Source organism: Leucopleurus acutus (genome assembly GCF_964270905.1).
Source record: "Leucopleurus acutus genome assembly, chromosome: 4".
NCBI lineage: Eukaryota > Metazoa > Chordata > Mammalia > Artiodactyla > Delphinidae > Leucopleurus > Leucopleurus acutus.
In genome coordinates, this window is record NC_139146.1 from 146,039,188 (window position 1) to 146,055,531 (window position 16,344).

General features: G+C 33.8%; 1 protein-coding gene across 3 annotated transcripts in view; it reads right to left on the reverse strand.

Annotated features, from left to right (window-relative positions):
- GRID2 (glutamate ionotropic receptor delta type subunit 2) overlaps positions 1-16,344 on the reverse strand; it is a gene marked incomplete at both ends in the record, with an annotated part of 1,370,777 nt that overhangs the window by 1,119,766 nt on the left and 234,667 nt on the right. For all 3 annotated transcript variants that reach the window (XM_082838450.1, XM_082838451.1, XM_082838449.1), the window contains one exon: positions 2,367-2,522. In XM_082838450.1, the coding sequence (XP_082694576.1) occupies positions 2,367-2,522 (156 nt within the window). The remainder of the gene's footprint in view (positions 1-2,366; positions 2,523-16,344) is intronic.

Consider the following 16,344-nt stretch of genomic DNA (forward strand, 5'->3'; position numbering starts at 1 on the left):
GCCAAGATATGATGATAGAAAAGTTGGCCATCTTTGATGGTTCAGTTGAAGTTTTCTTCTAAAATACTTCCTCAAAACATTTAAGAAAATATTCCGGAATACTTTTTTGTTCTCTTTCAGTTGAATATTTTCCCTTATTTTTGCAAACTAATCAATTACAATAAGAGATCTAGAAAGAAGTATTTTTACTTCTAACATTAGCTGAGATCTTTCCTGATACTGAATGGAGAAACAAATTAGCTCCAGAGTTTCCTAGAACTTATTTCAGGTCATTAGCCAGAGCAGACCATCAAAATAACTGGTCCAGAACATCCTGTTAGTATCAAAACCCATCAGGCAAATTGTCAAGCTCTTCATTCTTTCTTGACAAATATCTAGCTGTCTCTACCTTGGAAACGTAAAACTTATTTACTCTCTCAATTTTCTTTCAGTCCACAAATTCTTTCAAGTCACAATAGTTCTTTTGAGAGATATTTTTGTTTCCAGAATTTAGTTGGCAGCAGAATGGCTACACAAAGCAATATGTAAACAGATTAACTGTGGTACTTTAAAATTTGTCTTTGTTTTTCAAATTGTAGTCTCTAAAAAGGTGTGAGGGGCATATTTATTCAGTCTTTCTAATTCCCTTCTGCTCATTGTATTTATTTTCCATTGCTTTATCCACATTTTTTCAGTCAAAGTGGATTTTTTAAAAGCATGAATATTTTAGCACGTCTTCAAAGTTAATTTACAATTATTAATATGTAGTTAATAAGAAGACAGTCACAAAAGTAAGTCAGTCCTAATTTTTTCTTGCTCTCATTCCAGTCAATAAAACTAATAGTTGAGAAAGAAATATCATAGATACTTCTTTTAAAGAATAATATATACTTCTTAGTGTATATATTCTTTTACATTATTGGGTATTTTCCACAATTTCTACTTTATTATTTTTGCAGACTGCTTTATGAATTCTAACATTAATTTAGACAGCTTTTAAACATTTCTATAGAAAATTTATCAACCATGATTTAAAGTTACAAATTCCCCAGATAATTCTGACTTAAAATGTAAGAAAATAACTGGGTGCTTCTATTAATCTGATTTTTTAAATTGATGTTTACTTATTAAAATTAAAATTCCATCATATTAATATGAACGTATTTTATTGAAAAACAACTTTTACTTAAAACATTTCTGTTCATTTTATTAAAATAATATTTTTTCACTCCATCAAATTAATAAGAAGGAAAATCCATTAGATCACTAATCATTCTAACCATTCCCTTACTGACAGAAATAAGCATAAATAAGCTTTGATAGTAGCCAATGCCACTGATCAAAAACACATTCCAAAAAAGGTTACCTGTATATCATGCAGATACATTAAATTAAAAACATTTATCTTCCTTACCCCTTCAATACTTTTCTTTAAAAAGTTTCCTGCCAAACTTTACTCCATTTAATACCTTGTCCATATTTTCTTCTGCCAAATCCTCTTTAAGTTTTTAATAAAAGAAATGTTCCATTTAACTAAATTAATTTTTTATTAGTATCTTTAGTCTAAATATTATCACAATAAAATATAAAACAGATTAACAAAAAATACTTTCATGGACAATGATTACTTTGCCAATCAAAAGGCTAAATATTTCATTAGAATAATAGCATCAAAACTAGAATTTTATTAGTGTATGATCTTTCAATCAAAACCTTTGTTCATATAAATGATCTTTCCAGTATAATAAAAATAATTTGTATTTGTATGACTTTGTACCTATGAAAACTTTTAATTCACTCAAGTATATAGAGAGAATGGAGAAAAGTGCTTTAATATTTGGCACATTGTAGAGAGTAAAAAATTTATAGCCTAGGTCAGTATGTTAGGATCCCAGCACAAAATCTTTCATTTGTATGTAGTGTCTGAAAGTTTTCCTTCTCAAAAGGAAAACTTTTGAGAAGGAAAACTTCCTTCGCAAAGGAAGTAAATAAATTTATTTTAAGTAAATTTAAGTAAGTACAAAAATTCCTTTCTTACCTTATCTTATCTCAAAGAAGACAAAAGTAAAAATTCAGATAGAAAGTCATATTTTTAAGGAATGCTTCATTTATACTGAAGTCATAAAATGTTGTAAAGTTTTTATTACAAATATTTATGACCATTTTCATATTATATTTCAATTAAAACAATAACTTTCCACACTCTGCCCTTTCAGAAGTGGAATACAGGATTAAAATTTACCAAATACTCTAAAAGAAAAGCAATGCAGCAAAGATGCAAAAATGATGCCCATGTTTAACGGCATTTTAAATTTTTAATTTCATTGCCATTTGAATTGAACCAAAGAAACAAGCAAAATAAAAAGTGGAGTGCTGATGGACCTTACCTTCTTGAACTGCTTGAAAAGGGTTGTTGCCATCAACAAATGTCACCGAAAATGTGATTTTCTCAGTCTGTAAGATCTCCTCATTCTGGTTGAGGTCGCCAACTGCTGTGCGAAACACCTCATCATCCTTTTTGGCAGATTCATCAAAAATTGCTCCTAGAAAGAAGTGAGTATCACCATTAAACAATAACATAAATATTCTGTCATGCCCTCCGGAATTACACCAAAGAGACTTATGAACTGAAAAATGTACACTTTCAATTAAAGCACGCACTTCATTACTGAAACACATTGTACTGGAAGCAGTGTGAGAGCTAAGCAGGAATGTAGTTAGTTCTCCCAAATGGAAATGATGAATAGTACATCAAAGTGTTTTGCTGGAAGAGTATCGGGAAGACATTATAATAAATACAAAAAGCCTCTGCAGGACAAAGTGGTTAAATACACTGAATGTCTCATGCCATGAGATCTTTAAGAATTCATAACTTGTAGAATTTTTTTTTCTGAATAATAGGAGAAAAATCAGGAAATTTTCTGAGAGTCCATTCATAAATAGGAATTAAATTTCTACAATGATCTTAATTTACTTTTTCTCTTTTTATTTCCTTCCTTCTTTCCTTTCTTTCTTTTTTCTTTGAACAAGAGTTTCAGTATCTTTTACAACAGTAAATTCCATAATATTTATTAAAAATTTAGAGACATACAAATCTCTGAGCAGAAGTAATGGAGACATATTTCCTGAAGAACTAACATAAGTTCTAGTGAATAATTATGGCATTTTTCCTTCATATGTAATAATGATGATGATGATGATGATAAGAGTTGTGGCTAACTTTTATTTGACTGTGTGTTTGTCAGTGTATTGATTAAACATCCCAGTTCTAAAAGTAAACTGATTTCAAATCCTGACTCTGACATTTGTTAAGTATATGACCTTGAGCAAGGGATTCAAATTCTAAACTCCACATTCATCATCTGTAATATCTAATAGTAAAAATAATATCCATCTGTAAGGATTATTAACTGTATTAAATGATACTATGCCTGTGAAATGTAAGCAAATTGTGGTAACTAAATATGTCTCAATACATGCTAGTGTTTTCTTTTTTTGAATACTGTAATATAATTCAAACAAAGCTTAACATGTTCTACTATTTTCTTCATATTACAGTATTTAATTTAATCCTTAAAATAACTATGTGATATGTACACTACTACACACACATACAGTTTTAAAAATTAGGATTCCATGCAAGAAATATGCCTAAGGTTCCACAATAAGGGCCAGAGCTTTTGCCTCCTTACTCCAACGTCCTTGCTTTACATCACTATAGGATACTGCCTTCCAGGATTGCACCCAAAAGACATAAAAGTGTTCTAACAGGGATTCTGACTTTACAGCATATTTGGAGTTTCTTTCCTATCTGGCCATGCACACTTTATTTGCATTCATTCTGACTCTTCCAGTTCTAAGCAAGCACATATTTTTAATTATTTACTTTTTAATCATAAATAATTGGGACAATGTACTCTTTGTGTTTTTGAATAAACCTAATGAAAACCCTGTTGACAAAAAGAGACATATACCTCAGGGTCAATAACATGATAAAGGAATAACTGTATATGTACATATCCACATACACATCCATATACACATAACACATATTTCTTGACTATATTCATTACAGTGTGTGAAGAAATAAAATTATGTGTATATAAAAATGACTTTTTTCCACATATAAATATAATACGGGTATTATACACACATATGAAAAGATAAACACACTATACGTGCAGACACAAGTATGCATATATATGTTTACACATACACACATACATGTATAAACAGACACAAGTGTGCAGACACAAGTATGCATATATATGTTTACACATACACACATATATGTATAAACAGAAGCAGACACACTTTACATCTATCAATTTTGTTGATTTAATAATTCTTTAGCTGAAGCCCCAAGTCATCTAGCGAAAAGATAATTATGATATTAAACATGCATTATTAGAGTCAGTTCATGATAAAGCAAGGATGAATCTATGTCCATTTCTGACAACTGTGGCAAGTTCCTTTTGACCTCTCCACCCTATGTGGCTTCACCATGGGAAAGCAAGAAATGATTACTTTTTGCTAGAGAAGGCAGAGTGTCTAATAGGCTTACTGTGTCAGCTTGGCTTTCTCTTACCACTGCTCTTCTATGTTTGCACGGATTCACTGACTACTTTGACCAGCCTTTTTAAATCCTTCCTTTATGTTTCCTATGTATGTGAATACCTGCCATGGTTAAGAACATGAGAAAAGGGTGAAGAAATTTTTTAAATTGATAAATAAATTATTTCTTAATTACACTATTATATAGCTAATACCCAGACTATTAATACTTTATTGATGTAATCAACATATGTAATAGACATTAATTTCTGCCCTATCCTGTCACCTCTGAATTAGAAGTATACTTTATAAACTAATATTTAGGCAATAAATTTTAGATTTATCTTGATAATTTTAATTCACATTCATGAAGACTCATTTTAATTTGTGATAATATTTATGAGAATCTAAGTTAATCCTTACACTGAAATCTAATATTATCAGACTGGGATATAAAAATTTCTTTAGCAGCTTTTTAGGAAGTGTGATATAAATGTGCTATAACTGGAGCGAAAATAATCAATTTGTTTTAAACCAGATAATCTAAATGTCTATTCTCAAAGAAGTGATGTATATTTATATAGAGATGTTTCAGCTTGTCATGGATTCTAAATGGGTCTTTTGGAAAAGTTTCTAATCAAACTTTTTTTATAGCAGGTGATGCTATTGACTTCTGCTGAGTACTGCTAATGCATTTTTAATGGAAGCATTTTACTATTACCTGACAGAACACTTAAAATTGCTTTAAACATTAAACCTGGCTTAATAAATGGCAGAAACCTGCCAAAATTAGTCAATTCTGTGCTGAATTAAGACGTACTGAAAGCAAATGCACAAGAAAAGCAGTTCATCTTTCTGCAAACAGCAAAGAAGTACACAAAAGAAGTGATTCATCTTACTGCACACAAGGAGCATAACCAAAGAACAGGAAATCCTAGCCAACATTTCAAATACACTTATTTATTTATTTACTTTTTCCTTCAGCTATAAACTCTCATCTTAAATTTGGCTTTTTACCACAAAAGTACTGTTAAATGAAGCATTTTGTATCAAACACAAGTATTCTGAAAACAACCTCGTAAGTTCCACATGAAGAATCTCAGGAAAGACAGTTCTTTCTTATGGCATGCACTTCCAATAGTATTGCAATGTCATCTCTTTATCCTTTGTATTAACACACACACATATTAGCAGTCTAATTTAACTTCAAATATCCTAGATTCACTTTTTGAAACTAAAGTTTCTCAAATGCAACATACATAGCTATATAGCTTACATGATGACACAACATCTATTTCTTTCCCAGCTGTTTTTATTAGCATATTTTAACTGTTTTATTTTATAACCTGGAGGTGAAAACCAGATCCAACTTACTGTCAAGATGAAATAATTCTTCCTCCACTTACACACTCACAACACACACACACACACACACACACACACACACACACACAGTGTCTGATCAACAAATTATACTCTATTTACACTTTGCATTGGCCAAACTGGAGGGAAGAATAACCAAGCAACAGGCAGAGAACAAACACCTCCTAAATATTCCCGTTAGACCAATTTTTAATTAGTCATTTCCACTATTTGGGACTGATGATCTGCTCCATCCATGGGAGGGAAAAAAGGCTTCCCTTATCCTGACACAAAGAGAGTGACATATTCAGGTGAGTCTACATACAAGTTTTTTTTTTTTTTAACATCTTTATTGGAGTATAATTGCTTTACAATGGTATCTTAGTTTCTGCTTTATAACAAAATGAATCAGTTATACATATACATGTATCCCCGTATCTTTTCCCTCTTGCATCTCCCTCCCTCCCACCCTCCCTATCCCACCCCTCTAGGTGGTCACAAAGCACTGAGCTGATCTCCCGGTGCTATGCAGCTGCTTCCCACTAGCTATCTATTTTACATTTGGTAGTGTATATATGTCCATGCCACTCTCTCACTTTGTCCCAGCTTACCCTTCCCCCTCCCCGTATCCTCAAGTCCATTCTCTAGTAGGTCTGTGTCTTTATTCCCATCTTGCCCCTAGGTTCTTAATGACCATTTTTTTTTTGATTCCATATATATGTGTTAGCATACGGTATTTGTTTTTCTCTTTCTGACTTACTTCACTGTATAACAGATTCTAGGTCCATCCACCTCACTACAAATAACTCAATTTCGTTTCTTTTTATGGCTGAGTAATATTCCCTTGTATATATGTGCCACATCTTCTTTATCCATTCATCTGTTGATGGACACTTAGGTTGCTTTCATGTCCTGGCTCTTGTAAATAGAGCTGCAATGAACATTGTGGTACATGACTCTTTTTGAATTATGGTTTTCTCAGAGTATATGCCCAGTAGTGGGATTGCTGGGTCGTATGGTAGTTCTATTTTTACTTTTTTAAGGAAACTCCATACTGTTCTCCATAGTGGCTGTATCAATCTATATTCCTACCAACAGTGCAAGAGGGTTCCCTTTTCTCCACACCCTCTCCAGCATTTATTGTTTGTAGATTTTTTGATGATGGCCATTCTGACCGGTGTGAGATGATATCTCATTGTAGTTTTGATTTGCATTTCTCTAATGATTAATGATGTTGAGCATTCTTTCACATGTTTGTTGAAAAATATGGAACACTTCACGAATTTGCGTGTCATCCTTGCGCAGGGGCCATGCTAATCTTCTCTGTATCGTTCCAATTTTAGTATATGTGCTGCTGAAGCGAGCACTACATACAAGTTTTTAAATACAAAATATATCATCCTTGTCTACTTATGTCTTAGAAAGGAATTAATTATAGTTTATAGTGGTATTAAAAATGTTGAAGTCTTAATTTTTTAACTCTTGTAAAGGGTCATATGTACAGGTTAATAAAATCATTTTCTAAAAATTTGCATTTGCAAATATGCCTGTTGAAAACAAACATTTGTAGGAAGTTACTAACCTGGGACTTCCCTGGTGGTGCAGTGATTAAGAATCCACCTGCCAATGCAGGGGACATGGGTTCAATCCCTGGTCCGGGAAGATACCACGTGCTAAGAACAACTAAGCCCGTGTGCCACAACTACTGAGCCTACACTCTAGAGCCCGCAAGCCACAACTACTGAGCCCACACACCGCAACTACTGAAGCCCACACACCTAGAGCCTGTGCTCCATGACAAGAGAAGCCACCGCAATAAGAAGCCCGTGCACTGCAACAAAGTGTAGCCCCCGCTCGCCGCAACTAGAGAAAGCCTGTGCACAGCAACGAAGACCGAATGCAGCCAAAAAATAAATTTAAATAAAGAAGTTACTAACCTGACCACATCCATAACTCTCAAAAACATTTTAAGCTTTTATACCTTCATGTCTTTATTCATGGTGTTGTCTCCACCATGGATATATGCCTTGTCTCCTTAGCAAAATATAATTTCCTGGGCCATAGAAACTATCTTTGTTAGTGTCTATAACAGAGCCTGAATATATTAGATACTCAAGAAACAGGAATAGTTTAAACTTTCCTTATATTAGTTAGGCATGATCCTGTAAAATAGGATACCTAAATTCAAATATAGGAATAAAAATGTAAGTTACAGCTAATTCTAAATTAGAACAAAAGTAGAATTGCAAATGTACCTGTATGTGAATTTATTATCACAGGTATTATCATGACTCCCAAATTATTCAGCAAAGTATTAATCATATACTTATAGTTTTAGTTTGAATATTTAAATTCATCTTTATCTTATACATAAGATAAGAGGAAAGTAGAGGAAACATTGTTTAGCTGGGAAGGTAGTGAAAGAAAGAAAATTTCTTCACCTAGCTCAGAATTTTCCTCTAAAAATATCGAGAAAGATTTAGATACACATCTTGAAGGGTCACCGGAAAGAGACCCATACCTGTACAGAGGTTAACCTACTTTCTTTCTTTCCATACCACAGTCTGTTAGTCTATGCCCACAGCTGTGCTTGCTTAACAAAAACTAAGGCAGAAGCCACGTAAGCCAGACCACAGAATCAGCTTGAGCAGAAAGGTCCAAGATGGTGACAGTCCACTGCCCTGAACTGGTTCCAGTCTGACCACCAGGGCAGCACCTGTACAGATCAGACCCAAAACGTCTGAAAGTTGCCTTTGCTTCATTACCATGCTAGGATCTCCTCTGAAAGGGAGGACTTGCACTTTGCTAGCACAATTAATGTCCTGCACAAAAGAGCCCACAGGACTGTGCATGTTTTGGCTTTTTCTGGAACTTATTGCCACTTTCCCCGGGTTCTGATGGCACACCCATCTCTTAACCCTTAAAAGTTTCCCACTTCCCTTCCCCATTCCTTGATCAAGGCATAAAGTTTCTGCTCTGCTTTGCCAAACCTGGTCTCATTCGATTGGCACAAGCAACACAAGGCAAGGGAAGGACCTAGTCGGGGTCCACCAGATCCAGCACTTCTATAAAAAGAACTTTTCCACATACAGAGTTGACAAAATTACTCGAAGGTCTGCATATCTCATTTTATATAACTAACATACCAAATATCTTTTAAAATAAATAATTCTAAAAATTGAAAACAAGAAAGGATCAACACATGAACATTACCCTTGCACAATAAATTTCTGCTTAAAACCTTAGCATCTAAAAAGACATGTATGAAACAATTGCCCAAAAACATATGATCAGATTTCAGAGCTGCAAATAAAATCAAAGTAACTAGTCTTTTTTATTCTCAGAGTTCAAATTCTTTACTTATTCAATTTTGCCTAATATATATAAATTCTCTATGATACATAGTTTTAAAAAGAATAAACTTTTCAAAGGTACTACATGCATTGAATCTTTAATTTTCTTTGAAGAAACAGAGTTGATTCTCTTGGTCTCTCTCTCTGTGCATTTTTTCCTCTTCTCTTTTTTCCTCTTTCCTTCTACGCATTTATGCATCCATCCATTCATCCACCCTGTCAACCTTCCCTCAACACAGAGATAATCATCAAAGCCAGCCATTTTGTTTCTTCACAAGTGATTTGCTGACAGGACAGCTGAAATCCATTACATCTTGCATCAGACCATAGCAGAATTAAGATGCCTTCATAAGATGATAACAGAAAGAGCAATTGTGTATTTCATAACTCATAGCTGAAACTTTAAGGATGGTATACAAAAACTTTCTCATTTTTCAGAAATTTTAGTGAAAAGATTTTAAGTAATTTAACCAAAATTACACAGCCAAGAGTTAGAAGGGGTGGAGTAAGAATTTAGGTTTTCTGGTTTCAAGTTTGGAACTATTTCTTCCATAAAATGCTTTTTTTTTTTTTCATTTCAAGCACATACTCCATGTATGAGCATATATATATTACATATATAATCCATTATGTCATTCATGTATACATATGTGTGACAATAATTAGTACTACTAAATATATTAGATATATATTCAATAATTAGTAATACTAGAGAATATATATACAAACAGATACATATATATTTGATAATGAGTACTAGTCTGGTAATCAGCATAACAAATTCATTTACTATACGCCAATGAAGTATTTAAAATTGAAGAATTGGGCTTCCCTGGTGGCGCAGTGGTTGAGAATCCGCCTGCCAATGCAGGGGACACGGGTTCGAGCCCTGGTCTGGGAAGATCCCACATGCCACGGAGCAACTAAGCCTGTGCACCACAACTACTGAGCCTGCGCTCTAGAGCCAGCGAGCCACAACTACTGAGCCCACATGCCACAACTACTGAAGCCCGCGCACCTAGAGCCCATGCTCTGCAACAAGAGAAGCCACCGCAATGAGAAGCCCGCACACTGCAACAAAGAGTAGCCCCCGCTCACCACAACTAGAGAAAGCCCATGCACAGCAAAGAAGACCCATTGCAGCCAAAACATAAATAAATAAATTTAAAAAAATAAAAAAAATAAAAAAAAATAAAATTGAAGAATTATAGTAAAAACCTGAACATAAGAGTTTTCACATAAAATTTATTGTCTTTTGCCTTAGAAGTTTCAGCAATTTCACTTTGGAGGTTAAATTTTTTTCAAAAGGCACAAGTCTCTGCTTTGAGACAATTTATTGGTCACAGCAGAATTACAGTCCTGCAGAGCTATTCAGAATTGTTAAGTCATCACATATCCTCACTGTTTTAGATGCTACTATTCAGAAGTAGGCTTTTAAATTTAATTCTAACAGTGCACTGTGCATACGCATTAGTTTCACTGTGCACAGGTATCCAAATCAAGAGAACTGTAATGTTTTGGATCTACTTATGATATTCCCACTAATGCCAGTGGAAACTGTGCAAATAATTCAAATTGAGGACGAGTAATAAAGACATTATAAATACTATAAAAATCAGATTTCTCCTTTATTTCACCCTTCACAAGAAGAAAAAAGGTTGAACAAGTTCAGTACTACTAGACAGCAGGAAAATTTAGCAGAATTGTGACCAAATGAACTCAGCATTTTCTATATCATTTGGCATCTTCATCTGAGCATACAGACTAGCTACTATTTCAGTGGGGATATTATTAAAATGAAGGTATCGCATATATATGTGTGTGTTTATGCATGTGTGAGTGTGTGTGTGAATATATATATAAAATCTGCCTAGATAATATTAGTTACATTGAGATATCCTGCATGAATTAATTCTGTATAACAAGTATTTCCAGCAGTCTTTTCTCATTCAATAGAAATTTTCTGAATATGTTCTACACTAATTTCTTTGTAGACAGGAAATAGGGTTTTTAGAACTCTATTTTTCGTTTCAATCAGAGGTATACTTTCCTCAGTTCACCTTATCTAACCCTTCATGAGCACTCTAAGGAAGTAAATCAAAATAATAACTCTAATTGTTGAAAGGTTGTACTGGATATACACCAAAGTCATGGCAATTAGCAAATATTATTCTGAATTATAGATAATATGTTGTGTTACTCTCAAGTTTATAATAATTGAAATAATAATGAAAGTAATTAACATTTATTAGTAATAAGCATTGTAATAAGTAGTTTACTGGCATTATATCATTTATTATTGATGAAAACCCTTTGGGAAATGAGGATCAGGGCAAGTAACTTTCCCAAGACTTAAAGCTAGTAATGACTGTGGCAAAATTCACAGCTCTCACTTTCAAGGCAAACTCCCTAAGATATCTATAAGCTTAATATATGACAATATATTTATTATAATAAATTTCTATATTACCAAGTGATATTTTTATTATTATCAAAATTTTATGTGTATATTAAAACTCTCAAATAGGTTTTCATCTTTTTGTTTGAGAAATGTTTATTAACTAGGCCCAGTTTACAAAAGTTTTTCAATAATATTTTTGCATGTTTTTTGTAGATACAATATTAATCCCAATAAATTAAACTATACCATTTAAAGAGTAGTTTAACTCAAGAATTTACACATTTTTTCCCAAAATTTAAATCTGCTTTTGGGATAATTATCTACCATATACAACAAACTAAGTTGAAGTAAATTTTCTAAACATGTTAAATGACAATTTTTGCATTAACTTTAGAATACTATTAATTGAGTTCCAATAACATACGCACTTTGATATAGTCTTAAATTCAGGGTTCAGAACAAATCTCTATCTAGCCTTTCATTTTTTTAAGACCTTAGAATTTTTTCTATTTTAGTGACTAGTGATCCTAACAGAACAACAATGCCAGAGTCATTGACTTTATATATTAAAGACCTTTACTAATTTACCTAGGTCTGTAATATTAAAACTGTGACCAGATATAGAAACTAACGGGTTCATTATCTCCCAGTGTCTACTGCTTACTTAGCATTTTGTTCTCAGAGTTCAAAGTACATTATACTATTAACTCCCAATTCACCCACCATAATTATCTACTTTACAGACAAGCATCATTTTGTTTTAAATATAGATAATCAAGTTCAAAGAGGATACTGCTGAGATCACAGACAGAATTATTTATGATTAGTATAGAAAGATGTAACTGGAAGGAGATAAAACTCCACACAGATCATTTAAATGACTCAATGTTAATACTTGAAACCATATTGTAATATAAGAAATATTTTTATATTGCAGATACCTTTAAATCCTCAATTTCCCTCAATATATTATAATAGAGTGACTTAAAATGAGAAGGGCAAATCATAGACCAAGTAGATAAATTTTCAATGACTATCTCTACCATTTCAGGGGAGGCATTTATGTTGGAATGTGACATGCCATCACAATGTAAGCTAAGTCAAACTCATGAAGGGATTCTTCATTGTAGCACAAGTCCTTTTTCTTACGCTAACTCTCCAATGACATTTTTTTTTTTTTGCGGTATGTGGGCCTCTCATTGTTGTGGCCTCTCCCGTTGCGGAGCACAGGCTCCGGACGCGCAGGCTCAGCGGCCATGGCTCACGGGCCCAGCTGCTCTGCGGCATGCGGGATCCTCCTGGACCGGGGCACGAACCCGTGTCCCCTGCATCGGCAGGCGGACTCTCAACCACTGCGCCACCAGGGAAGCCCCTCCAATGACATTTGAATTCACATTTCATTTGAAATTCTTGTAAAGTTACCCAGAAACCCAAAGCACAGTTAAACTGATAGTACTGCCACTTAAACATCTGACTTTGCTGTATGTTTTCTAAAAGTCTGTGGGAGAAAAGAAAATGAACATTGCTTAAGGGACAGATAATCTGACTTCTCCATGTGGAGCATAACAGAGGCTAATCTTTAAAACAATCATTTTATGCTGTAACATAGATCTTCTCTGAATAGCTTACACATATTTTTATATAAATTTGGTCTTTGGGGAATAGAAAGTCCAAATCAGTTCTTCTAATAAGAATTATTTGTACTTTTTAAAGAATACTAGATATTGAAAGATCAATAATCTGTATTTTTCTTAATAAAAATGGCACTATTTACAGAAATTCTAGGCAGATGATGAAGTAGGAAGCATCAGGAATCTGTTTCCCTACCTAGACAACAATTGGAGGGTTAGATTCTATCTGACAAAACTATTTTGGAACTCTAGAATATATTGAAGGATTGCAACTTCCAGAGGAAGACTTAGAGTGTGAACTGCAGTTAATTTCAGTCAATGTCAGGCCTTACCACAGTACCAGCCACCCATCCTCCACCCCTCAGTTATGTAGCTGGCAGCTGTAAGCCATTTCAGGAGCACCTAGCATACAGCTTGTGGGCAAAATGGACCCTGTCCTCCAAATTTCAGGGATCTGTGCTCTGATGACTGACTGCTGCTTCTGATATTAGAGGTGTAGAAAAAGAGGCTAGTAGCCATTTTTTTGTCCAGTCAAAATTAGATATTTTTTTATTTTTCAATTTTTTTTAAATTTTTTATTTTATATTGGCAGTCATTGCTGTTGCACCTCCCTCCACTTTTGCAAGCCCCTCCCTCTCTGGCTGAAGTGTCTGCCAGAGGGGTTAAAAAGAGGGCCAGCAGTCTTTTATTCCCCCACTCCAATTCATTTTTCTCTTTTTGGGAGCCAGACATTACCGACAAGGGCATTCAAAAGCACTACATACACAGGGAAATGAAAAGTCATTGCCTAGAGAAAAATGCAGGCTCAGAAAAGAGCTGAAAAGACCTTAGGTTCACAATGCAGGTTGATCCCTGGCACAGAGACAGCCTACAACAATAAAAATGATAATAATAAATAAAAACAAAAACAAGAAAAAAATGGAGCAAACTGGTAGTAAAGGGAAGAATCTGAATTTAACTCCCAGAATTATATCATTATATTTAAATGTCCAGTTTTCAATAAAAGAATCACATGGCATACAAGAAACAGGAAAGTATGGCCCATCTAAAAGAAAAAAAAAAATCAACAGAAACTATCCTTTAAAAGAGGTGGCAAGACATTTAGTCAAAGATTTTATAAACAGCTGCTTGAAAGACATTCAAAAAACTGGAAAAAGGTGTGGAGAAAGTCAAGAAAACAATGGATGAACAAAATGGAAATAACAATGAAAGTATAATAAAACCTAAAAAGAAACCACAAAGAAATTCTGGAACTGAGAAGTACATAATGGAAACGAAAAATTTACCAGACAGATTCAAAGAGCACACAAAATAAAGAATCAGTGAACTTGAAGATAGGACAATGGAAATTATTAAGTCTGAAGAACAGATAGAAAAAAGATTGAAGAAAAGTGAACAAAGTTTAAAGGCCTGTGAGTATCTCAGGAGAAGAGAGAAAGAAAGGATCAGAAAGAATATTTGAAGAAATAATGTCAGAAAATTTCCCAAACTTGGTGAAAGACATGACTATAAATACTCAAAAAGATTGGTATGTGAACATTCAAGTAAGATGAACTTAAAGAAACCCACACTGAGACACATCATAATCAAACTGTCTAAAGTCAAAGAGAGAATCTTCAAGGCTGCAAGAGAAAAGGCACTTGTCATATACAAGGGATCCTCAATACGATTACCAGCAAATTTCTCAGAGATTTTGGAGGCCAGAAGGCAGTGGGTGAAATTAAGGGAAAAATTAACATATGACCAGATAAATAAAAGTTGAGGTTATTCATTATCATTAGGCCTGCTCTGCAAGAAATGCTAAAGGGAGTCCTGCAGGTTAGAATAAAAGGACACTAGCTAGTAACTTGAAGCCACATGAAGAAATAAAGATGTCAGTAAAGGTAAATACTTAGGCAATTATAAAAGTCAGTTTTATTATAATGATGGTAACTCCATTTTTTTCTACATGATTTGAGACACATATTTTATTTAAAAGACAATCATTAATCTAAAAGTTAGTATTATTGATTGTAACTTTGGTTTGTAATTGCACATTTTATTTTCCACAAAATTTAAGGGACTAATACATTTAAATAATCATTAGTTTATATTTTGGGGCACACAATGTATATGCATATAATTTCGTGTCATCAGCAACTGAATGGACTGAGGATGAAGGTGTAGGAACAGAGTTTTTGTATGTTATTGAAGTTAAATTGGTATAAACTCAAATTAGAATGTTATAACTTTAGAATGTTAAATGTAATCTCCATGATTACTACAAAGGAAATACTTATAGAATATATACAAATGGAAACGAGAAAGGAATTTAAATGTTTCACTCCAAAAAACCAATTAAGCAAAAGAGAAAACAGTAATCCAGGAAATGAGAGATAATGAAGGTATAAGACATATGGAAAACAAATAGCAAAATGACAAAATTCCCTTTTTATCAGTAATTAAGTATAAATGAAATAAACTCTCTAATCAAAAGACAGAGTTTGGGGCTTCCCTGGTGGCGCAGTGGTTGAGAGTCCGCCTGCCGATGCAGGGTACACGGGTTCGTGCCCCAGTCCGGGAAGATCCCACATGCCACGTAATGGCTGGGCCCGTGAGCCATGGCCGCTGAGCCTGCGCGTCCGGAGCCTGTGCTCCGCAATGGGAGAGGCCACAAGAGTGAGAGGCCCGCATACCGCAAAAAGAAAAAAAAAAAAAAGACAGAGTTTGGCAGAATAGCTATTAAAAAACATGATCCAAATATATACTGTCTACAAGAGATTCACTTCAGGAGAAAATATTTGTAAATCATGTTTCTGATGTGAGACTAATATCCAGATATATGGGGAACTCCTAAAACTCAACAAAAGAACAACTGGATTCAAAAGTGGGCAAAGAACTTGAACACACACTTCTCCAAAGAAGATATACAAGTGGGCAATAAGTACATGAAAAGACCCTTAACATTACTAACCATTAGGAAAATGAAGATCAAACAATGAGGTAACACCTCATACTCATTAAGATGGCTACTAAAAAAAACAAACATAAAATAACAAGTGTTGGCAAGATGTAGAGAAATTGG